Source organism: Mercenaria mercenaria, chromosome 14 (genome assembly GCF_021730395.1).
Source record: "Mercenaria mercenaria strain notata chromosome 14, MADL_Memer_1, whole genome shotgun sequence".
In the NCBI taxonomy this organism is placed as follows: domain Eukaryota; kingdom Metazoa; phylum Mollusca; class Bivalvia; order Venerida; family Veneridae; genus Mercenaria; species Mercenaria mercenaria.
The window spans coordinates 47,530,295-47,555,084 of NC_069374.1; the positions used below are offsets into that span (position 1 = coordinate 47,530,295).

The 24,790-nt window shown below is 36.0% G+C and overlaps 1 protein-coding gene across 2 annotated transcripts; it reads left to right on the top strand.

Moving 5' to 3' along the window:
* The first annotated feature begins 1,313 nt into the window (after positions 1-1,313).
* Positions 1,314-24,397, top strand: LOC123527437 (uncharacterized). Of its 2 annotated transcripts, none has more exons than XM_053523434.1 (7): positions 1,314-1,498; positions 2,207-4,946; positions 5,976-6,118; positions 12,404-12,653; positions 14,682-14,831; positions 20,089-20,224; positions 20,923-24,397. In XM_053523434.1, exons 1-2 carry the CDS (start codon positions 1,456-1,458, stop codon positions 4,831-4,833), a joined length of 2,670 nt encoding a protein of 889 aa, XP_053379409.1. In that variant the 5' UTR covers positions 1,314-1,455; the 3' UTR covers positions 4,834-4,946; positions 5,976-6,118; positions 12,404-12,653; positions 14,682-14,831; positions 20,089-20,224; positions 20,923-24,397. The 2 variants fall into 2 exon arrangements, with proteins under 2 accessions (XP_053379409.1, XP_053379410.1); XM_053523435.1 differs by having other exon boundaries at positions 12,509-12,653.
* Positions 24,398-24,790: the final 393 nt, after the last annotated feature.

A 24,790-nucleotide genomic window follows, 5' to 3' on the forward strand; every position in this document is an offset into this window, starting at 1 on the left:
AGTATAGCAATTTAGCAATGACAGAATAGCAGTAGAAGCATGGCGTTTGTAGTCACAGTATAGCAATTTAGCAATGACAGAATAGCAGTAGAAGCATAGCGTTTGTAGTCACAGTATAGCAAGTTAGCAATGACAGCAGTATCAGTAAAAGCATGGCGTTTGTAGTCACAGTGTAGCAATTTAGCAATGACATCAGTATCAGTAGAAGCATGGCGTTTGTAGTCACAGTATAGCAATTTAGCAATGACATCAGTATCAGTAGAAGCATGGCGTTTGTAATCACAGTATAGCAAGTTAGCAATGACAACAGTATCAGTAAAAGCATGGCGTTTGTAGTCACAGTGTAGCAATTTAGCAATGACAACAGTATCAGTAGAAGCATGGCATTTGTAGTCACAGTATAGCAAGTTAGCAATGACAACAGTATCAGTAAAAGCATGGCGTTTGTAGTCACAGTGTAGCAATTTAGCAATGACATCAGTATCAGCAGAAGCATGGCGTTTGTAGTCACAGTTTAGCAATTTAGCAATGACAGAATAGCAGTAGAAGCATGACATTTGTAGTCACAGTATAGCAAGTTAGCAATGACAGCAGTATCAGTAAAAGCATGGCGTTTGTAGTCACAGTGTAGCAATTTAGCAATGACATCAGTATCAGTACAAGCATGGCGTTTGTAGTCACAGTATAGCAATTTAGCAATGACAGAATAGCAGTAGAAGCATGACATTTGTAGTCACAGTATAGCAAGTTAGCAATGACATCAGTATCAGTAGAAGCATGGCATTTGTAGTCACAGTGTAGCAAGTTAGCAATGACAGAATAGCAGTAGAAGCGTAGCGTTTGTAGTCACAGTATAGCAAGTTAGCAATGACAGCAGTATCAGTAGAAGCATGGCGTTTGTATAGCAATTTAGCAATGAACCGCATAGCAGTAGAAACATGGCGTTTGTACTTGTAGTATAGCGAGTTAGCAGAGTTAGCAGTCGAGGCAAGAAAATGGAATGTGCGCAATATACAAAGTTAGCAATGACAGCATTACTGGTAGAAATACGACATTTGTAGGCGCAGTACAGAGAGTTAGTAATTTATGAAGGAGTTGCAATAGAAACATGACATTCATAATTATAGTATGCACAGTAAGCAATAATAGCAGTTGCAGTATGAACATTGCATTTGTAGTCACAGTATAGACAATAAGCAATGACAACAGGAGCAATATAAACATTGTATTCATAATAACAGTATACACTATGACAACAGTCGCAGCAATAACATTGCATTTCAAGGGCTTAACGTGAAATTAGTATATATATGTGTGTGTTTGTATATAGAAATAGAAACTGATAGATTAATTTCGCGTTTTAACATCGATTTTAGGTTGTAGTACAGAGAGTTATTAATGAAAACAATAGTAGTAGAATCATGGATTTTGTAGTCGCAGTACAGAGAGTAAGGAATGACAGCAGCAGGTGAAGGAACATGTTGCTTTTGCAGTAAAGGTAACTAAATAATCATAGCAGTAGTAGAGCTGACTGCAAATTGAATCAAAGAATAGAAATATCATGTAAAAAAAAGAGATAATCGGGCTGTAGTTGTATTGTATTCATATTTGTTTAGCTCAGATATCAGTTTTTTTTAAAACAACGTATTGTTAGAAACACGTTAACAGTTGTAGGGCGTTATTGGAATCATGCACTCTAGATAGTCCATTCCCATGCAACGCACTTGCAAGAATTTGAATTTGCGTTATATGTTATATATGCTGGTCATACATATAAATGCACGGTTTAAAACATTAAACATTGTAAATGTATTTGATAGTCAACCTTACATTTACGCTGTGACGATAATTCAAATACGATTTATCAGACACGAACATGTACATACATTATATGATATCCATTGCGCGAGGTATATTATCCAATCAAATAATTAACAATGAACTTTTTTTCTTTTTTTTTTTCGTTGGATTTAACGTCGCACCGACACATGATAGGTCATATGGCGACTTGAACTTTTAGTAAACATGACCAAGTGTTGCATAAATTCATGAAATAAATACTGCGCAATCCACACATACTTATCAGGATCTTTCATTTGTTTCACCCTTTTAATTTGCTCCTCAAGAAAGAAAAATTGCCGCCCAGAGAATAAATTAATTTGTAATACACGTACAAGTATTTGAACGATGTTTGTTTATATTTCAGACCTGACGGAAGATTTGCTAACTCTTTACAGGCAACAGTATCATACTCTGCCTCTTTCACCATTGATAGAAGAAAAAGACACGCCTCTACTTAAGTTTTACGTCATGCCGGACATGAATTCAGTGGAGATCCAGACGTCGTTCGGAGGCGGCAACGAAATTAAATCAAAGATCAACTACCTCCGTGATGTGTTCTACAAGAAAAACAAAACATGTCGTGAAATTTACCTTACTGCTGATGCTGGCTTTGGAAAAACTGCATTTAGTAAGCGACTCGTGTTGACATGGTGTCAAGCCAAAAAGCGTATCAAAAGTGATGAAAAATTCTTTAAGGAGGAAGATATTCAGGCAATATCAGAGTTTGAGTTTGTGTTCTTGTTGTCGTTACGTGATTGTTCTGAGGAATGTGACATTGATAAGATGATCGTTAAACAAATAATTCCACGACTAGCACACACTTCTGTAACTGTAAGCGACATTGAATTTATTCTTTCTAAGGGTAAAGGCTTGGTAATCCTTGATGGTTTAGACGAGTGGATACACCCTGAGACCACCTGTAAGCTAGGACCACGTGACATTCCACACAGGAAAGCTAGGGAATGTACAATCCTCACAACAACTAGACCGTGGAAGTTGAGTGTTATCAGTTTAAGTTCAAGTCAAATAGATCAAAAGTTGGAACTTGTCGGATTTAACAAAACGTCTGCTACAGAGTTAAAGAAAAGTGTGATCTCACTTCTGACTGGAGACAATAACGAAGGAAAACACATTCAGGACTTTAACACCACTGTGAAACGTAAAGGCATTTCGGATTTGGAAGTTATTCCGCTTCTACTGATGTATCTTCTGTGTTTATGGTGTGATGGAATAGATCTAGGAAGATCTAAATATGCGTTATACTGCCAAATTGTTGAACTGCTCCTGAAACGAACGTTTAAAAAATATCCAGCCCTGCAGCAGGCGCGCGAACCACCACGAAGTGATATCTCACAATATTTCAGAGAACATGTACATTGTAAGAAAAACTACACCCTTCTGCAAGCTTTAGGACAATTAGCATTTGAAACATTATTCAGTGAAAAACGTGAAAGCACGCTAGTATTTAGTCAGTCAGTCACTGAAAGGTTTTTAAGCAATGATGATTTGAAACTATGTTTTCTCTCAGGAATATTAACACAAAGTAAGGAAGTAAAATTAACCAGTGAAAGTTCTAAAGTTTCGTTTTCCCACAAAACTGTACAAGAATATTTCTGTGCACTGTACATCAGCTGCCAAAATGAAAATGATGTCAAAAAATTAGTCAAACGAAAATTTAACAGTGTACAAAATATTCTTGATATGTCGAAAGTGTTTATTTTCATCAGTGGAATGAATGCAGAAATCATGTCTTCAATATCGCGCGAATTAATGTGTGTAATCAGTGAAGATCAAATAACGAGAACATACAGATCTATGGCAGACTACGATTCCAGGTACGTTAATCCTCTGATAGACATACAAAACATGTACATTTCTTGTTTGAAAGAAAACACGGACAACACTTCTCTTTGTTTCCAGGATTTTATCATCGATAAAGAATGTCAACAAGAAAATCACTTCTTGAATTTAAAACAGCTGGTGATACACAATAAAAGAAATATTATGTCATTAAGTATCGAAAAAGAAGGCATTCGTTGTTTACTTGAACTTATCGATCAGTGTGAACTTGATGACCTGCACAGTGTCAAGAAAATCTATTACGAAGGAGAATGCAAGGAAGCGGAAATCATTCGGTTGTTGACAAACAAGTCGTTGGAATGTGTAACTGTTCTATCACATACATGGCAAGGTAATAACTTAATACACGAACTTAGTTCTTGTTCCAGTGAACTGTCTAAAACAGTTCAGAATATTTCTCAGTTACGAGCAATTAATATCGAATGTTTCAAGATGGAGCACGATGTGCTGAAGGAGTTTCTGAATTATATTATAAACAGAAAATCAATGGCGGAGATTAGATTGCACAACTTATACTGTGTCACACACGGTATTTCCTGCGGAGAAATGAATTTGGACTTTTCCCAGCATTCAGATCTAAGGACGTTAGGATTGAGCACTATACCTGTGTCACAATTAAAAGTGAATGTATCGTCGTTAGAGGATTGTGTTGTAGGACATTTATCTAAACCCGGTCTGTTCACGTCATTGCTGAGAGAGCTGCCAGCAGCCAGTAAACTACACACATTTAGTTGTGGTTATCTAGAATCTTCCGGTGACATTGAAACATTGCTGCAGACATTACCATTGTTAGTTCAAGTGAAAGAAGTTAGGTTGTGGGGTATCAACCTAGGTGAAAGGTCACTGTCTCTGTCATCGGAAATGGTGAATATAGAACTTGTTTACTTGTGGAAGGTAACAATGTCTGGTTCATCATTACGTAATCTAGTTAAGGTAGTAGAGAAACTTCCACACTCAGTGACAGTAAGAATGATAAATTGTAATATAAAACCGAAAACAGAATTTGCAGACGTTAAAAAATATATAAAAACATCGGAGAATTTCGTGGTCACGTTTGATAGAATCAATCAGTACGACAACAAGTACACGTTTGAGTTTCAAACAACTGAAGCTGGAAGTCGAGTACATTAAGTTAACCAGGGAACTTGGACTGATAGTGTAGAAATATTTTATAAAAATTACTCATTGAATATATGTAACATAAAACATAACACATCGACATGACACATGACATGTATGTACTGGTTTCCCAGTAGTTTCCGGACCCAAGTAGTTTTCCGGACCTTTCGCATTTCGTGCTGTATACCATTTACGCCGTAGTAAAACATCTGGGTAACAATATCATATTATCTAGACATTTGTTGCATTTAACTAGCAGCGAAAACCTAGCATTACCGAACTTATTTATTATTTGAAAATCCCGGTTGTTTTAACTTACTTAGATGTAATGTGCAAAAGAGATTGTCAACCGCAGGGGAATTCCAGTTACAGTGCGCATGCGCAGAAGTTGAGGCCCTTTGAAGGTAAACATCAGTCAACTGATGCTCCCATTTACAGACGATACAGTAAAAACAACGAAAGTCAGAAAAATCGACCTTTTCACTTAACTACGGCATTCAATCATCGATTGAAAAAAAGAACCAAAATAGACAGGGATTTACCTACGATACCGTCTATCAATCGATTTTTTAGCATTAATGTCCATGCCCGAGTGGACAGGGCGTTAGACTACCAATTCTGAGACCGGTCTTGTTGTTTTTTAGAAAATAGTTGTTAACTGTATTAAAAGGTCTTAATTTCTTTTTTTGTAATATTACCAGTTCGCTCAATACGTCCCGTCATTTTAGCGTGACGTTGCAAACGTCATTCAAACGTAAGTAGACGTAACTGTAATGAGCGTATTATAAATCTAGTATTTGTTAAATTCTTGAAATATTTTTTCTAATCATCATCTCGCCTTAGGATTATGTTTTAATTTTGAATATATGTAACGAAATCGGAAATGGTTGCTTTTAGAGAAGGGTTACAACTGTGCAATGAAAGGTCCGGAAAACTACTCGGACTAACTGAGATAGTAATGGAATTAATTGCCCCCATTGAGCCCTCATCTACATTTGTGTTATGAACGCAAGTGTAATACAAGTTCTGCATGGTGTTAATGAAGAACCTAGGTATTTTTCTGTAAAAAATTTATGTTTCTACTATGTTTTGTTTGAAAGTTACAGGCAAAAAATAGCGATTTCGGTCCGGAAACTACTGGGAAACCAGTACAGAGTTAAAAATAGCCGTGCTTGCGAGTGAAATAGACACGAAAATCAATTCTAATTTTACAGATTTAGGAAAAGGAGTTATTAAAATAGTTGTGCATAGAAGAAGAGGATGGACGTTTTCATATCTACATGGATTTATTAGACAAGTAAGTTATTTTATTTGTTTTTTAATACACTATATAAATTGAGTAAATAATAAATTTACTATTATAAATAATACTTTTGTAGATGTTTATTAGGATTTTGGGCCTGAAACTTACTGAAAGGTTTCATAATTTGACAAGACAGTTTGGCATAATCACTGCACGCAGATTCTAATCTATTTATAAAAAAGACCCGCCACCTGTCAGTATGTAAGAAGACTCCTCCTTTTTATGCCCCAAGATTTGCCCTTGTCCGTCTGTCCGTCCGTCCTTCCGAAAATGTTGTGTCACGCCTAGCTCCAAAAGTATTTGACAAAGAATCACAAAACTTTACAGGAATGTTGATCAGCATGTGAAGTTGTGCACCTGGGGTTTCACCTCCAGATTCATTCAGTCAGGTAGGAGTTATGGCCCCTGACTTTGTAAAAAATGGTCATATTAGTGTTGTGTTGTGTGTTGCTCCAAAAAATATTTAACGTGCAGTCACAAAACTTTACAGGCATGGTGGTCAGCATGTGTAGTTGTGCATCTGGGGTTTCGCGTCGAGATTCATTCAGTCATGTAGGAGTTATTGCCCCTGACTTAGTAAAAAATTGGTCATTTGAATGTTGTGTCGCGCATAGCTCCAAAAGTATTTCACCTAGAGTCACCAAAGTTTACAGGAATGTTGGTCAGCATGACACTGTGCAGTTGTGCACCTGGGGTTTTGCGTGCAGATTCATTCAGTTGTGTAGGAGTTATGGCCCCTGACTTAGTTAAAAATTGGTCATTTAAATGTTGTGACGCATGTAGCTCCAAAAGTATTTGACCTAGAGTCATTAAAGTTTACAGGAATGTTGGTCAGCATGTGCAGTTGTGCAACTGGGGTTTTTGTGTCCGGATTCGTTCAGTCATGTAAGAGTTATGGCCCCTGACTTAGTTAAAAATTGATCATTTTAATGCTGTGTCGCACATAGCTCCAAAAATATTTGACCTAAAGTCACCAAAGTTTACAGGAATGTTGGTCAGCATGTGCAATTGTGCACCTTGGGTGTCGTGTCCAGATTCATTCAGTCATATAGGAGTTATGGCCCCTGACTTAGTTAAAAATTGGTCATTTTAATGTTCTGTCGCACTTAGCTCCAAATGTATTTGACCTAGAGTCACCAAAGTTTACTGGAATGTTGGTCAGCATGTGCAGATGTGCACCTGGGTTTTTTGTGTCTGGATTCGTTCAGTCATGTAGGAGTTATGGTCCCTGACTTAGTTAAAAATTGGTCATTTTAATGTTGTGTCGCGCGTAGCTCCAAAAATATTTGACCTAGAGTCACCAAAGTTTACAGTAATGTTGGTCAGCATGTGCAGTTGTGCACCTGGGGTGTCGTGTCCGGATTCATTCAGTATTGTAGGAGTTATGGCCCCTGACCTGGAAAAAATTTTCATTTTAATGTTTTGTCGTGCATAGCTCCGAAAATAATTTACCTACAGTCATTTACAGTAACGAAGAGAAAGGAGTTGTATCTAAAAATATTAAGAAAGGATATATGTTTATATGTACATTATATGTGGTTATTATTTGCATTTTTTTTAAGCAACATAATGCTTTCCCAAATTTGATCTGTGTCCTTTTTTCATGTAGTGGGGGCATCTCTGCCCCATAGACACGTACATTTCTAGTTTAAAAAAAAATAGATCTATGTGATTGCGCGCACGTCTTTCCACCTGTCCGTCCGTCCATCATAATTCGTGTCCGGACCATACCATATTGATGGGCATTTTTTCAATATCGTCATACTTTATAAGATACATGTGTCTCTTCGGGGTTATAAAGGGTCTAGGGAGGTGATAGCATCAAGTCCCTTATTATATCTGACATGTATTTGACCATTATAAACTATGCCCCCTTTTGAACATGGAATTTAGAAATTCCTGGTTTTGAGTTTTGCATGCAGGTTGACTATCTTCAAAACTGTTGCAGATATTGAATTGAAACTTCACATGTGTCTTCGTGATTATGAAACTAGATGATAGCATCAAGTCCCATAACTCAGACATGTAATTCAGACAAATTATGCTCCTTTTGAACATAGAGATTCCTGGTTGAAGTTAATTTGCATGCACGTTACTATCTTCAAAACTATTACAGATATTGAATTGAAACTTCACATGATTGTGTCTTCAGGGTTATAAAACTAGTTGATAACATCAAGTCCCATAACTCTGACATACATTTTGCCCAAATTATGCCCCCTTTTTGGACTTAAAAAATTCTGGTTGAAGTGTCGCATGCAAGTATATATAGCTATTACTTAAAGACATATATATGTATTTGAAACTTTTTTTTCTTCTTCTAAGTCAATTACCAACCTCGCTGAGTCAAGTCCCACAACTCTGACATGTATTTTGGGCCAATTATCCCCCTTTTGGACTTAGGAAATTCTGGTCAAATTTTTGCTAGCAGGGTACTATCCACAAAATTAATGCAGGTGTTGAATTGTAACTTCACATTGTGTTGTTCGGGATACAAAACTAGGGGAAAGCATTAAGTCCCATAACTCTGAGTTACATTTTGGCCAAATTATGCCCCTTTTGGACTTAAAAAATTCTGGTTAAAGTTTTACATGCAAGTATATACAGTTATTACTAAAAGACATATATATTCTTTGAAACTTATTATTTTCTTTTTCTAAGTAAAAATTTACCAACTTCACTGGGTCAAGTCCCACAACTCTGACATGTACTTTTGGCAAATTATCCCCCTTTTGGACTTAGAATTCTGGTTAATGTTAACTTTTATTTGCAGGGTACTATCTACAAAAGTAATGCAGATATTGAATTGAAACTTCACATTGTGTCGATGGGGATACAAAACTGGGGATTAGCATCAAGACCCATAACTCTGACATGCATTGTGGCCAAATTATGCCCCCTTTGGGACTTAGAAAATCCGGATTAAAGTTTGACATTCAAGTTACTTTCTCAACAACTATTGCAGATATTGAATTGAAACTTCAAAGGAGACTTATAGGGCTTACAAATATAAGTGATAACATCAGTCCCCAGGTTTTTTCCAGCTAATTTGGGAACATAGCCTATACCCCCAAAATTGGGAATTTTGATGCGTAAATGTTCCAAATTGGGAAATATTTAGTCCCAAAGGATATAGTTTAGGATTTGTTTAAGCACTTTCTCATACACTAAAATTGTTTCTCATTGTAGAACATTTCTAACATACTTGAAACTTCCATTACAAAATTGTTGATAACTTGGTCAATTTTTGTGCAATTTTGATGAATTTGTTTTCAGAATGTAGATTGGGAATTTTTGCACTCAATTTGGGAAAAATACATACTTTCTGGCATTGGGAATATAGCCGAATAACAGCTATAAAAACGGCCTAAAAAAAACCTGGTCCCATAACATTAGAGACCGTACCATAGCTCTTTGCATACTTTGATTTTTCAAACTAAAGTGATTTTTACAAGTGCACCGGTTACGATAAAAAAGTAAACAACGGACTCTGTCTATGAAACTTTGAAATGAATGAATGACAGTCGATCTTAGTCATAATACTGATTGACAGTGAATGCTAATGACTCCATGTGTTGCAGAAAGGTATTTAGTTTGTAACTGTAATTTCCCATCAATTGAAATCCTCTCAAAACTGGTAAAATAATTACTTATATTTGGCCAAAACTCACCGTCTTTGCCGTTCTACAGCTGCAAAAAGGGCAAATATAAAAGATTCAGTGTAAGTAATATTTCACTGGTACTACCAGTTAGTAAGTTCATACTCTGAACAACACGTCAGAGAAATTTGGGCAGATTTGACCGATTATGACGTTGGCAGCATTAGGTTATATTTTTTCTTTACACAAAAATTGCCGTTAGGTAACAAAGCGAATACGCCGATAATCCCGAGTTCACCGATTATTGTTCCAGTTCACGCAATGTAATCCAGCAATTAAACTGCATAGCTATTAGCTACTGCTGTTATAGGGAAGTGGTAGAGTGTCGGCCTTAGGTGTGAGAGGTCCTGGGTTCGAGTCCCAGTTAGAGCTTAATTATTTAGATTCTGCGAAAGCATTGTTTTGCTGTTAATAGACTGTTCCAGATGTTCTAAATTTTTAGCACACAGTATCATGGATCATTATTTAGCAATCCAGATCAAAGTTGAATGTTAAATCAAATGCACCCAATTAGAAAATATTGACTATATTATGTCCCTTTGATGTTTATGCTCTCCATGTTCAAGAAGAGTTACATTTCCTTGATCACAAAATTTTCGTTAACATGAAAATATTAAATGCTCATAACTCCACACCTCTGGTTAAAATATTGTCTATATTTCTGTTTTTGAGAAATATATGGACCTTTGTCTTCATTTCAAAGCTTTTTAACTTGAAACCTGTGATTTGAAAAACTTAGGTACTATCTCTTGACTTTTATTTTGGCATAATATTTGCTCCCTTTTTGACTTAGAACATCTTTGTTAAAGTTTAATGTGTTACTTTCAAAACTAATGCAGACACTGGAAAGTCTACAGATATTTTAACATTTTGGGTAATATTCCTGCTTCTTATAATCAAGCATTGGCTGTTTTATGGACAGCTGTTAGCTTTTGTTACCACAAATGCTGCATATAAAGTTTATCTAAAACTACCAGGCCTTATGCTTTCAGACTTGTATTTGTCATCATTAGATATGACCTCAGAGGACATTGACATTTTTAGATACAGAACTTTACCAGTAGATTGCAGCTGATAGATTGACAAGATTATGCCTCTTTCTAATTTAGAATTTCAGGTTAAAATTTGCATCAATTATAAAAGCATATTTCTCAGAACCTGCGACAGATGCTTTCAAACTTCATATGTGTCTTTGGGTTTAGCTGGGTTTCAAGCTTATTACGTCATGTCTTTGGTTTTGGTTGGGTTTCAGGCTTAATATGTGTCTTTGATTCTGGTTGGGTTTCAAGCTTAATACGTGCCTTTGGTTCTGGTTTGGTTTCAAGCTTAATACGTGTCTTTGTTTCTGGTCGGGTTTCAAGCTTAATACGTGTCTTTGGTTTTGGTCGGGTTTCAAGCTTAATACGTGTCTTTGGTTCTGGTTGGGTTTCAAGCTTAATACGTGTCTTTGTTTCTGGTCGGGTTTCAAGCTTAATACGTGTCTTTGTTTCTGGTCGGGTTTCAAGCTTAATACGTGCCTTTGGTTCTGGTCGGGTTTCAAGCTTAATACGTGCCTTTGGTTCTGGTCCGGTTTCAAGCTTAATACGTGCCTTTGGTTCTGGTCCGGTTTCAAGCTTAATACGTGCCTTTGGTTCTGGTCCGGTTTCAAGCTTAATACGTGTCTTTGGTTCTGGTCCGGTTTCAAGCTTAATAACGTGTCTTTGGTTCTGGTCGGGTTTCAAGCTTAATACGTGTCTTTGGTTCTGGTCCGGTTTCAAGCTTAATACGTGTCTTTGGTTCTGGTTGGGTTTCAAGCTTAATACGTGTCTTTGTTTCTCAGGTTGGGTTTCAAGCTTAGTACGTGTCTTTGTTTCTGGTTGGGTTTCAAGCTTAATACGTGCCTTTGGTTCTGGTTGGGTTTCAAGCTTAATACATGTCTTTGGTTCTGGTTGGGTTAAACATCACACCGTCAGATTTGTAGATCATATATGCTGACTTTCAAGACCGCAGATACATCTCTGTACATTATTTCATCAGGAGTTGTTACCTGAGTGGAACAACTGACCTTCCGTAAGCCAACTGGATTACTTCCTCACATGAAGAATTCAGTGCTCCAATTGATTCAATATTATGGTTTGGAATTCCAGAAGTCAAAGGTCAGAGCTTGGACCGAGGATCATGAAGCTTCATAGGGAGGTTGATCATGACCAGCAGATGACCTCTATTGATTTTGACGTCAGTAGGTCAAAGGTCAAGCAAGTTCGGCTTGGACATTGGCTTAATTCTGTGACAAGGCAATAATGTGGGGGTATAATTCCTCACTCCTGTGACAACTCTAGTTTAATTTAGTAATAACTATAAGGATTTACAGATGAATGATACAATATTAGATCTGTCAGTTTTCACAAATGTAACATGAAATCATTAATATTCATGATAGACAAATTTTTGTGAAGTTTATTGTTATTCCAAGCCACAAAATTGAATCCAAATAAACAAAATGAAATTCTGTGCGATCTGTCTTCAAATCTTACAATTTACGAATTTATATCACTGCGAAAATAGCTTCATGTTTTGGTCTGTACCATGAATATTTTATAACCACAAAATTATCATGTTATCTGTGGTTAACTATTTTCAGGTGTACATTATCCGAGCTGTCTGCTATGTCCCATATCTAGGCCATGTGTGTGCATTGGGTTGCCGATGAGTACCAGTTAAATAGACCGTATTGATTGAATTGCAGGAACTGTTGGGTCTTGTGACAGCAAATGGAACAATAAATTTAGTCGCCTTGATCTGGAATCAGAGCTTTAATACCCGTGTGAAGTGCAATATAATACAGGAGATTTGCTTTGGTGTTGCCGCAGGGATTCCGTCTCCATAGAGAAGTATGATGAATTAGATTTTATGATATATTGCTTAAATTTTGAATTACAATTAAGATAGGATAAAGAACAATGAGTGATTTAGGAAATGTTGGCTCTTTGTAACAGTATACACTTAGTTTATGCAAATTTATTTTAACACAAATGTGATGAAAGCTTCAAGCTTATTTGGATCACTCTCGAGTTTGCTTCCTGAAAAACCCAACACAGGTGTCATATGAGAGGGCGTGGTCATTACCCCAGTGGGCCTTGAACCGAACCCACAACCCCTGGAGTGAGTGGCTGACATCTTAATCACAAGACCACGGTACCGCTCCCCTTTTGCAAGTATACACTTACTAAATAAAAAAATATGATATACAAAGAATAAGGTAAGTGGAACACACAGACAAGACTGGTCAGATTTCAATTATTTTATTAGCTCGACTATTCGAAGAATAGTCTAGCTATTCTACTCACCCTGGCGTCGGCGTCGGCGTCGGCGTCACACCTTGGTTAAGTTTTTGCATGCAAGTACATACAGCTATCATTTAAAGGCATATAGCTTTGAAACTTATTTATTCTTTTTCTAGGTCAATTACCAACCTCACTGGGTCAAGTTCCATAACTCTTACATGTATTTTGAGCAAATTATGCCCCCTTTTGGACTTAGAAAATTCTGGTTAAGGTTTTACATGCAAGTTACTATCTCCAAAACTAATGCAGATATTGAATTGAAACTTCACATGTGTCTTCGGGGTTATAAAACTAGTTGATAGCACCAAGTCCCATAACTCTGACCTTCATTTTAGCCAAATTATGCCCCCTTTTGGACTTGGAAAATTTTGGTTAAAGTTTTGCGTGCAAGTACATACAGCTATTACTAAAAGGCATATAGATTTGAAACTTATTTTTTCTTTTTCTAGATCAATTACCTACCTCACTGGTCAAGTCCTATAACTCTGACATTTATTTTAGCCAAATTATGCCCCCTTTTGGACTTAGAAAATCCTGGTTAAAGTTTTACATGCAAGTTACTATCTCCAAAACTAATGCAGATATTAAATTGAAACTTCACGTGTGTCTTCGGGGTTATTAAACTAGTTGATAGAATCAAGTCCCATAACTCTGACCTTCATTTTAGCCAAATTATGCCCCCTTTTGGACTTAGAAAATTTTGGTTAAAGTTTTGCGTGCAAGTACATACAGCTATTACTAAAAGGCATATAGATTTGAAACTTATTTTTTCTTTTTCTAGATCAATTACCTACCTCACTGGGTCAAGTCCTATAACTCTGACATGTATTTTAGCCAAATTATGCCCCCTTTTGGACTTAGAAAATTCTGGTTAAAGTTTTACATGCAAGTTACTATCTCCAAAACTAATGCAGATATGGAATTGAAACTTAACATGTTTCTTCGGGGTTATAAAACTAGTTGATAGCATCAAGTCCCATAACTCTAATATGCATTTTGGTCAAATTATGTCCCGTTTCGGAACTTAAAACTCTTTTGATATTTAACATTTTGGGTAATAATTTCCTGCTTCTGTGACAATATTTCGAATAGTCGAGCTTGGCTGTCTTACGGACAGCTCTTGTTATAATACAGATATTTCGACTACTCAGTAGTCTTCATCAGTTAATTGTTTAGATGGAAAAATAATTGAAGTCTCTCAGTAAGTGTTTTATTATGCGGCATTAGAGGTTAATTTTTTCTCATTTTAACCTTGCAGAAATATCAGATATATATCACATATACTTTATCAAACTAGGATAAAAAGAGTCTCTATTTTAAAGAGAGAACACCTTCAAAATGGATTTGTTCAGCTTAATGTATATATGTTTTGAAGTTTTTTCACTTAAAATGCAGCGTGTTCAAAATTCTTAGACACATTTTAAGTGTTTCTAGTAATTATCTTCTGATATATATCTGGTACTTATTGAATGTTTAAAATGCTATGGCTGTGTAAACAACTTACTATTTAGATTGCTTCAGTCTGTAAAGCAAAGATTTTTCACCGTGCAATGAGTATAAAACTTTTTTCTTCAGCTTTATACATATCATCATTGGTTGTGTTAGAATGGGAAACATTTAAGAGTGACATCTGTGAGAAGTACAGTGACATCCACTGGCATGATGAGTTGTTGGAGAATCTGTACACTGTGCCAAAAATAGCAGGCATTCTCTCTGTTGGAACAGGTAAATCATATATAGTCATACATTTCCAGGAAGAAGCTTCGTTTAGAAATAAAAAAGGTGGTATTTGTTAAGGTAGTTCTGAACATTTGGATCAATTGTTTAGCCCACCACCTGATCACTCTGCATCCATGGTCCGTCTGTCTGTACGTTAACAATTTCTTGTTTATCGCATCTCCTCAGAAACTACTGGGAAGATTTTAAGCAATCTTTGTCAGAATGATGCATTGGTACCCTAGCTGTGTCCCTACTGAAAATCAAACTAGTTCAACAATTTTTAAGTAAGTTATGGCCTTTTGTTTATTTTGATTTCTATAATAATTTTATGTCCAGTGGCCCTCTAAGAAATTAATTGTTTTTATGGCCTTACCTGTAGAAGGGTCATAAAGTCTGCAGACACTAATGAGATAATTATTCAAGTTCTCCATTATTTTCCTGTTACACCTCAGCAGTGGATGGACTACCCTAGTAGATTGTTTAGTACTCAAATTTCTGGGTTTAATTATTAGTTATAATACTATAAATAATAATATGTGCATTCTTTGTACCATAATAAGAAACAAATGAATTGCATATAACTCATTAATGGCGTCATCTCTCAGATTGTTTAGGGTATGGGTTTGATTATTAGTTATAGTTATTAGTTACCTACTTTTAGGATTTGGAGCTTAGTAGTCTTGAAATTTGGAACATTTGAAAATGACTCGATGGTGGGCGCCAAGATCACTCTGTTATCTCTTGTTTTCTGCAAATTTGAATGTAGAATTTGATTAAACTCTGACTGATTTTTCAAAATTTCAAAATATACTCAGAAAATTCAGCAAATAAAAAGAGATAGTGTATAGTGCTTGAGTTTTTGCTAGACTGATTAGAAAAATTAGGTATGTGCGCATAATGGAAGTCTATGAGAAAATCATAACTTTCATAACATTTTTTGTGAATAGAAAATTTTCCACAATGAAGATTTTGATGAACCTTAGGTGTAAAAAAACATATTGCATATCTTGTATTGAAATAAAATGTATAGGTCCGTGCGCTTATTTTCAACTCACCTGTCTAGTAGTGACAGGCTGAGCTTTTTAATAATGATCGCCCGTCGTCCGTCCATCCATCCACAATTTCTTATGAACACAATAGAGACCACATTTTGCAAGCAATTTCGATTAAACTTGTACAAAACTTGTATTGGCATAATATCTCGTTTCCTTTCAAAAATTGGCCAGATCCCATCATTGATTATAGAGTTACTGCCACTTAAAGGGCCAGAATTTGCTATTCTTGTGTGTCAACAATTTCTTTTCTGCAGGATAGTTGTTTCATTTATGTTTTTATTTTAACGAAACTTGCAAACAACTTGTATCACCATAAGATCTTGGTTTCTGTCTTGAACTGGCCAGATCCCATCATGGGTTCCAGAGGTATGGCCCCTGATAGGGCCAGCATTAGCTATTTTGACCTTGTCTGCACAATAGCAGCTTCATTCAGGACTTGAATTTAATCAGACTTGCACAAAACATGTGTCACAATAAGATCTTGGTTCCTTTCTTGAACTGGCCAGATCCCACAATGGGTTCCAGAGTAATGGCCCCTGAAAGGGTCAAAATAGCTTTTTTTACTTTGTCTGCACAATAGAAGCTTCATTTATGATTTGATTTTAATCAAACTTGCAAACAACTTGTGTCACCATAAGATCTTGGTTCATTTCTTGAAGCGGCCAGTGGGTTCCAGAGTTATGGCCCCTGTAATGGCTAAAATTTTGACCTTGTCTGCACAGTAGCAGCTTCATTTATGATTTGATTTTAACCAAACTTGCACACAACTTGTATCACCATAAGATCTCGATTCCTTTTATTACACCAGAAGCGATGTATTATGTTATCGCCTCAATGTCCATCCGTCTGTCTGTTGGTTAGCAATTTCCCTTCCGCTCTGTAACTCTAGAACCCCTTAAAGGATTTCAAAGAAACTTGACATAAATGTTCAACTCATCAAAACAATGTGAGAGCACATGTTAATTTGTGAATATTCACTTCAGTGATACTGAAGCTTAACATATTGAAAGCCAGCTTAAACAGATTGAAATTTATAACAAGTTGACAGACTGAAGGTTAACATATTGAAAGCCAGCTTAAACAGATTGAAATTTATAACAAGTTGACAGACTGAAGGTTAATTTTAACATAAGAAAAGTAAATACATTGAAAGTTAACTCTAGCAGACTGAAGGTTAACACAATGAAGGCAAACAGACTGAAAGATAACACACTTTAGTGTAACTTAACGTTTAGCTTGCTGGTGGAAAGTGATTCTGCCTTTGCAACCTGTGCAGACCAAGATCAGCCTGCCCATCCGTGCAGGCTGATCTTGGTCTGCACTGTTCGCTTTTCAGTCAGTAAATTTTCAGTGAACACCTCTTCGAATAAGAAATGGTATCACCCAAATTGAATGACAGACGAGTCCATTTTTTAAAGTTAGCAAGCTAAAGGTTAAACAGATTGAAGGTTGATAGACCAAAAGCTCACTGAATATAAGTAAACAGACTTAAGGGTTTCAGATTGCAGACTATCAGAGTGAAGGGTTAGCTTTCCAGATTACCAGCTTGATAGACTTAGTTGCAAATGAGATTTGACCCTTGCAGTAGTCAAAGTTTAGACAATTAAAAACTATTCTTGGTTAATAGGGCTGTAACGAGTATCCGAGTACTCGGATATCCACGAGTTTGACCAAAACTTCGAGTACGGATATTTGCCATTGTCAAGATCGTTGGATCGCGATCTTTTTCATTGATACATGCAATTTGTAAAATTCTATCAAGAAAGCTAAATTAAAGCCAAATTAAACGTCTTCAACGAATTTTCTTGCACATCTAAGACGATTGCGCGTTGTCAGATTCTAAACCGGATGTAAACAGATGTCTTAGGTAGAGTTAGCATCAGTCTTATTTTCGAACTAAAATTATCTGTCAAAACAGTGAAGGTTTGGCCCCGGTGGATTTTCTGTATAAACAGGACAGGGTAGATATAAAGGCATATCTATCTTACTGGTTATTTATCATTATTAATTCTTTAATATATCTGGGGAATGAGGAACGGTTAATGATTCTACATGGCGGGTGTTTTAAAATTCCTAGCTCCGTACTTCCGGTTCAGGCTAAAACATAAACATTAGAACAAAAAGTCGACCAGACGCTCGGCTGTTATCCATCCACCTTTTTTCAAGTGAAAATTAGGGAAATAAAGTGGTGGTTGGGAGACACATTCCACACCACCTGGATGTGCATCTATGTTCGCACTATACATATATGCCACGAAATTGGATTTAAAAATACAAAATGGATGAATGGCAGAGTTCAAAGTGTCAGGCCCGGTTAGGCTAATTTTGGTCTATAAAATTTGGGTGATTTGGCCAATTTTCACTACATCTGGCATGGAAAGCGACAGGTGCATAGGACCGGAGAGTCATCTTTATGTAGTCTGTAGTATCTGCAATAGTCCATAGTAGTTTCAAAGAAAAATATGCAAACATGAGATTTCTATGGATATTTCAACACTGGTACCCACACGTGGAATTCGCAAATCTGTACTCCCCTGCCACCGAATAGACATTTTTCATTTAAGTAACTAAATTCAATAAAAAGTTAGATACAAAATTTCTGTCCAAGAAATAAAATTTTCTTATCAAAAAAATGCGGAACTGTTACTTAAAAAATTGTGATTATTAATGACTGACGTCATACCGTTCATCTGCAAGAATGTACGGACATTACAGAAGTCCACCCGCGAAACCTGACTTTAATTAATGAGCAAAACATTAAACATAGGTCAAAACTATTAAACTGAGCACTATGAGAACTGCAAAGCTTAGATTCCATACAGAAAACAGTACAAAAATAACAGGCTTGCATTTTTGTATCCTTACAAGTTGTTGCTTTTGATCTGTGGTTCGAATCTGTGAATCGTCAGCCCCGACTCGCGGATCGGATCGGATCGCCACTTGTCTGACGATCCACAGCCCTATTGGTTAATAAGTAGAACCTGTTTTTAAAAGGTCATAGATAATTGGCTACAGCAGACATATATTATATTATACAAGATTGGTATTGTGATTGTTTCGAACTGTTGTTTAGGCAATTTTTTACCACATTATTTGCAAAAACAAAATATTAAAAAAAAATTATGCAACATGTTTAAGCAAAATACTAGAGGCGAAATTATTATGTCTTCCCCATACCTTTACCATCTGTTTGTACGTCCAGTCGTCTGCATTAAGATTGTCAGGCTTTCACAGCTCAAAGTGCTCGACAGATTTTGACGAAACTTCATAGGGATGATCAGTACCAAGCCTAGGTGTGCATACCGATGGTGTCTTCCCCCTTCGCTGCGCACAATTGCTGCCAGAGCTTAAATAGAGAAATCTTGTCCAGCTTTCACAGGTCAAACAGCTGGCTGGATTTCAATTAAATATCACAAAAATGTACCAAGCCTAGTTGTTCAGATCGTTGGCATGTTACACTTTGTTGCACAAAATGGACGCCAGAGCTCAATTAGAAAAATCTTGCCCGGCTTCTGGCTGGTTGGATTTCTACGAAACTTCACAGGAGTAATCAATACCAAGTCTAGTTGTTCTGATAGTTGGCATGTTACACTTTGTTGCACAAAATGGATGGCAGAGCTCAAGTAGAAAAATCTTGCCCAGCTTCTTGCAGGTTGGATTTCTACGAAACTTCACAGGAGTAATCAGTACCAAGTCTAGTTGTTCTGATCGTTAGCATGTTACGCTTTGTTGCACAAAATAGACGGCAGAGCTCAAGTAGAAAAATCTTGCCCAGCTTCTTGCAGGTTGGATTTCTACGAAACTTCACAGGAGTAATCAGTACCAAGCCTAGTTGTTCTGATTGTTGGCATGATACGCTTTGTTGCACAAAATGGACGGCAGAGCTCAAGTAGAAAAATCTTGCCCAGCTTCTTGCAGGTTGGATTTCTACTAAACTTCACAGGAGTAATCAGTACCACGCCTAAGAGTTCATATCGCTTGCACATTCTGCTTAAAAGCACAAAATGGCCACCAGAGCTAAAAATGGAAAAATCTTGTCTGGCTTTCCCATATCAAATTGCGAGTCAGATTTCAGCAAAACTTCACAGGAGTGATTCAGTATCATGTTTTGTTGTGCATATTGACTTTTGATATTTTGTTGTCAAGGAATTTTGTTTTTACTTGTAGACAAGTGATTTGTTTGTAACAGTAGTTTATTCTTGTTTCAGTTCTGGATCAACAGAGATGAACATTACTAAAAAGTTGACAGAGGATTTTCTCCATGAGTAAAGGAATTACAGCATCAACTTTAAGGAAAACCTGACTTAGGTTAACAACAAGTTAAAGTCTTTCATCAAAGATCATGTAAGTTAAATGGTGAAGTAAAAAATTCTACTTTACAAATTATTCACCATAAAAAGCTAATAAATGTTTGAGTACTTTACATGTTCTGAAATTAAAATAAGAGCCAATCCATATGCTACACACTCAGATTATCACATATTATCTTATGGAAAATGGAAATTTGTTGACGTAAATTGGAATAATTGTGTGTAATTATTTAAATTTTAGTTGATATTATCTCTCTCTGTAACACTTCATGCTCGATTTTGCAGAATCTTTCTTGATATGCTTGAAGTAATCAAAAGAGTTTACTTTTGCGCTGTTTTTACTCAGACAGCATGTAGTTGAAGTGTTTAGGAATGACAGTTACATCCTAACCCAGTTTTCACAACGATTATTGTCATTTGAAACATTTTTATACACCCAACTCTGAAAGAAATGGGCGAATTAAGTGAACACCTATGGCGGTTGGTTGGCAGACAGAGTCCAAAATTTCATCTGATCTTCACCAAACTTGTTTACAATGTTTGTGGGCATTATATCTCAGCCAAATCGCCTCATGCACTCTTGGGTTATGGCCTTTAAATTATGCCAAGTTGGATGACGTGCTTATTTTTTGAAAGTCTGTCATTCTTGTTAAAATGACACTGTACGAAAAAAACAATATTTGATAATTGCAAATGTTTCAAAATAACAAAACATGTTGATATTATTTTCAGACCACGGGTTGTAATTTTGTACCTAGATTCCAGAACCAATGAAGGGTGAGTTGGTTTTGCTACCATGATTACTTTCAAAATGGAAATTAACCAGATGATGATTCTTCAACTGGATCTCAAGTGAACTGCATCAGTAACATCAGTTTAAGTAACTTAGTTTTTATAGACAGGACAACCAGTTCTATTTGACTAACTGGACCCAGTTCTGTGAAAGTTCCAAGCTTATAAATCATCGGCTGTATATTACTAACTGGATCCCAGCTTCAATGAGAAGTAAATAATCATGGATATCAAAACTGTTGCACATGACCGGCTGGAGACAGCTTAGCAGAAAAGTTTCGTGATGTTTCGAGACAACAATGTAAATCTTATATGTAGAAGTATAATCCTCCAAGTGAAATTTTACATTAATGAATAGTTTAAAACTAGTACATATAGGTTCAGCTGTTTTGTAGTGATTAGCAACTTTTACAGTTCAGGTGAGCGATGCATGACCTTCCAGTCCCTCTTGTTTCATGTTTTGCTCAACTACTAAAATAGTCAGTTGAGCTTTTACACTCGCCCTTTCGTGTGGTCTTCTACCAAAATCATTCAAATTATGCTCCTGGGGTGAAAATAGGCCAAAAACATCTTGTCTGAAACTGCAAGGCTTAGGCTTTTGATATTTGGTATGTGTAATGCATTGTCTTGTGGTCCACTACTTTTATCCTGATGAATGTCTTAGTAGACCGAAACCGGTAGATCAATTAATAAATAGTATATCAACCACCCCGGTGTTCGACGTGTTGTTCTCCCCTTCCAGGTTTTTGTATTTGTTGCACTCCAAAAATTGTTCAAATTATGCCTCTAGGGTGAAAATAGGCCACGAGGATCTCAAGTTTTACATAGACATATTACATAGGAAAAAACTGTAAAAATGTTCTTGTTAGAAACTGCAAGGCATAGGCTTTTGATATTTTGTTATGTTGCCTTGCCTAGTGTTCCTCTACCAAATTGTTCAAATTATATATATGCCCCTCGGATGAAAAGAGGCCCAGTCCTGGGAATCCTAAATTTAACATAGACTTATATTGGAATAAAATCTTCTTGTCTAAAAGCTTAACACCTAGGTCTTTAATATTTGGCATGCAGCATTGCCTAGTGGATCTGACAAGATTGTTTAAATTATGCCTCTTGGATGAAACGAGGCCCCACCCTGGGGTCACTTTTTATGTGAGTTATATAGGAATAAATACTTCAAAAAATTACCAAATCATGTCACCTAGACTGTTTAATTGTAATTACCTGATGACCTCAAGTGATTAGACTGTGACCTTGTAATATTTAAGCATCAGTTTGCCATTTGAAACATGTGGCTCATAATACTCAGGTGAGTGATTCAGGGTCATCATGACCCTATTGTTTACATTTGTGCGAGTTAGCTGCTGTCCTCCGACAGCTCTTATTTGTAAATATGCATATCATACATAACATATTGAATGTTCAAATTATCAATGTAACTCATTGCAGAGTTGGAGCGGTCTTCTGCGCATGCCCAAAAGTGATAAATCAATTGTAGCGCACGGCAAAAAAATATGCATATATTTGCATGTCCACACGCATTTAGTGTACAATATTCATAAAATACTGACTTAAGTTTAGAGTTAGTATCACTATGGTTACAAAATATATACATTTAAGATAGTTTTCGTTCAAATTTAGTTAATCTGGTATATACCAGAGTCCATAATTTATACCATTGCTCCAAGTCTGCTTTGAGTCACAGTCCCAAGTTATACATGAGCGGCAATGTATGCCTTTTGCGTACTGTCTTTAGTTTGTTCATAAAGATAAATACTCAGGAAAATTAGGTTCAGTATGATGTATATAAAATATCTTTTATTTTGTACATACATATAGACACTGCTTTGTTGAACTTGCATGTAAATATGTTGGCTATCTATATCATTGTCATAGTTATACTTTATTCATGCCTAGCATTTTGCTATGTTACTCAGGGAATACACATTTGCTATTTATTACATTCATGTTATACGACTTTTAGCACAACTTAAGGTTTTGATATCACAAGTGTACTGTACATATATTTTCTTACTTTCAAATCTCTCTAGGAATTTGAATTGTTTCAGTCACATATTTTGTTTGTACATAATATATAACTTGTATCAAGATATAAGTAAATTGGCTATACATTTATATATCATTAATTTGGAAATGATTATAAGTCGGGGAATACAGATTTACAGTATTACTATGTAGCCAAAAGATAGGTATTTACTTTTTCGCTATGATTTATGAAAACATGTTTATAGTAGTTTTGATTGTCTTCCAAAATAAACAATTTACTCAGTGATGAACATTTCAATATGCTTAGCCAGCTTGAAAAGGAAATGATAAAGGTATAATTTTTTGTTTATTCTTCTCTTGTAAATGTGAATATAAGTGAGAAAATGTACTGAGAATGCAGAAACAGATTGGTAATGTAAACAGTTTGCACCTTTAGTGTTTTGTCTACAGTTGTAATTTACTTGTAAATATTCTGTAAATAATGTTTCATTTATAAAATGTTTAAATGTTCAAGTAAGTTCTAAATGCTCAAACTGATAACATAGGGCTTCCGAGGATGTGTGGTAAAGCTTGCTCGCTTCAAATTACTCCCCACTCCTGTAGATTCAAACAGAGGAAGCTATCAAACTGGTTTACTGAAAATGATTTTTTACCTGATACGCAAGCCCATGTCTTAAAAATTACCCCGGGGCACTTGGGGTCTTCCTCCACACTCTGAAGTTTGAAAGTGACCTACCATTATGTTGATGTGACATTAAACAAAACCTTAAAAGACTGATTAGACATGCCTTATATGTCGTTGCTGCCTTCTGTCTAGACGGCCAGTTTAACCAGTCTCGAATTTGTGTACTGGGCTACCTTGTAAATATGTATATAAACATTATAATATATGTAAACTCCTTATTTTTAAATTTGAATGGGAAGCAGTGTTTAAAGTTTTGTTTCAAATGTGTAATGTTTGATATCTATATGTTTGCCAAGACTAAAGAATGGAGATACATGTAAGAAAAGCTCAATGTGATTAACACAAGTGGATATGTAAGAGAATGTATGAGCCGTGCCATGAGAAAACTAACATAGCGACTTTGCGACCAGCATGGATCCAGACCAGCCTGCTCATCTGCGCAGACTGGTCAGGATCCATGCTGTTCGCTAACGGTTTCTCTAATTGCAGTAGGCTTTGAAACCGGATGTGCAGGCTGGTCTGGATTCATACTGGTCGGGATCTCTGCTGGTCGCAAAGCCACTAAATTGGTTTTCTCATGGTGCGGCTCATATTACTTTTAAGTTCTGTATTTAGAACTTTAATTTGTGAAATTCTACATGTATCAATTTTGTTTTGCTGTCTTTCAAAACAGCTATTGGTTATTAATAACTACCTATTCACTGAATAGTATTCAGTATATTATTTTTTGTTTGTACATATTTTTTATTCATGTAAACTTTTTTAAGTCATCTATATGACTTTGTTAGAGAATGTATTGAAATTAGAAATGAAACCTAAATTTTAGTCATGAACATGTTTGGCGTCATATAAGCTGTACTTTGTTGGTTTGCCGTAAAGCTAAAATCTAATTAATAAGCAAAATGACATAGAATGACAATGACTTTGAGCTCTTTGTTTGTCCTTCATCTTGAATAAACAATTGATATAGTAAGAACTGTTTTATTTATAAATGAAACTAGAACCAGAACCATTTGATATATGTTCAGAGGTAATCTTTAGCAAAGGACTGACTGCACAAAATGACTTTATTTATAATATAACTTATTCATATTTTAATGATTTTTTTTTCGGAAT

Excerpts from the sequence above, each read along its gene's own strand:
- LOC123527437 (XM_053523434.1), top strand. The coding sequence starts at position 1,456 with ATGACAGCAGCAGGTGAAGGAACATGTTGCTTTTGCAGTAAAG. Across the intron at positions 1,499-2,206 it reads ATGTTGCTTTTGCAGTAAAG|ACCTGACGGAAGATTTGCTA; the intron begins GTAACTAAATAA and ends TTTATATTTCAG.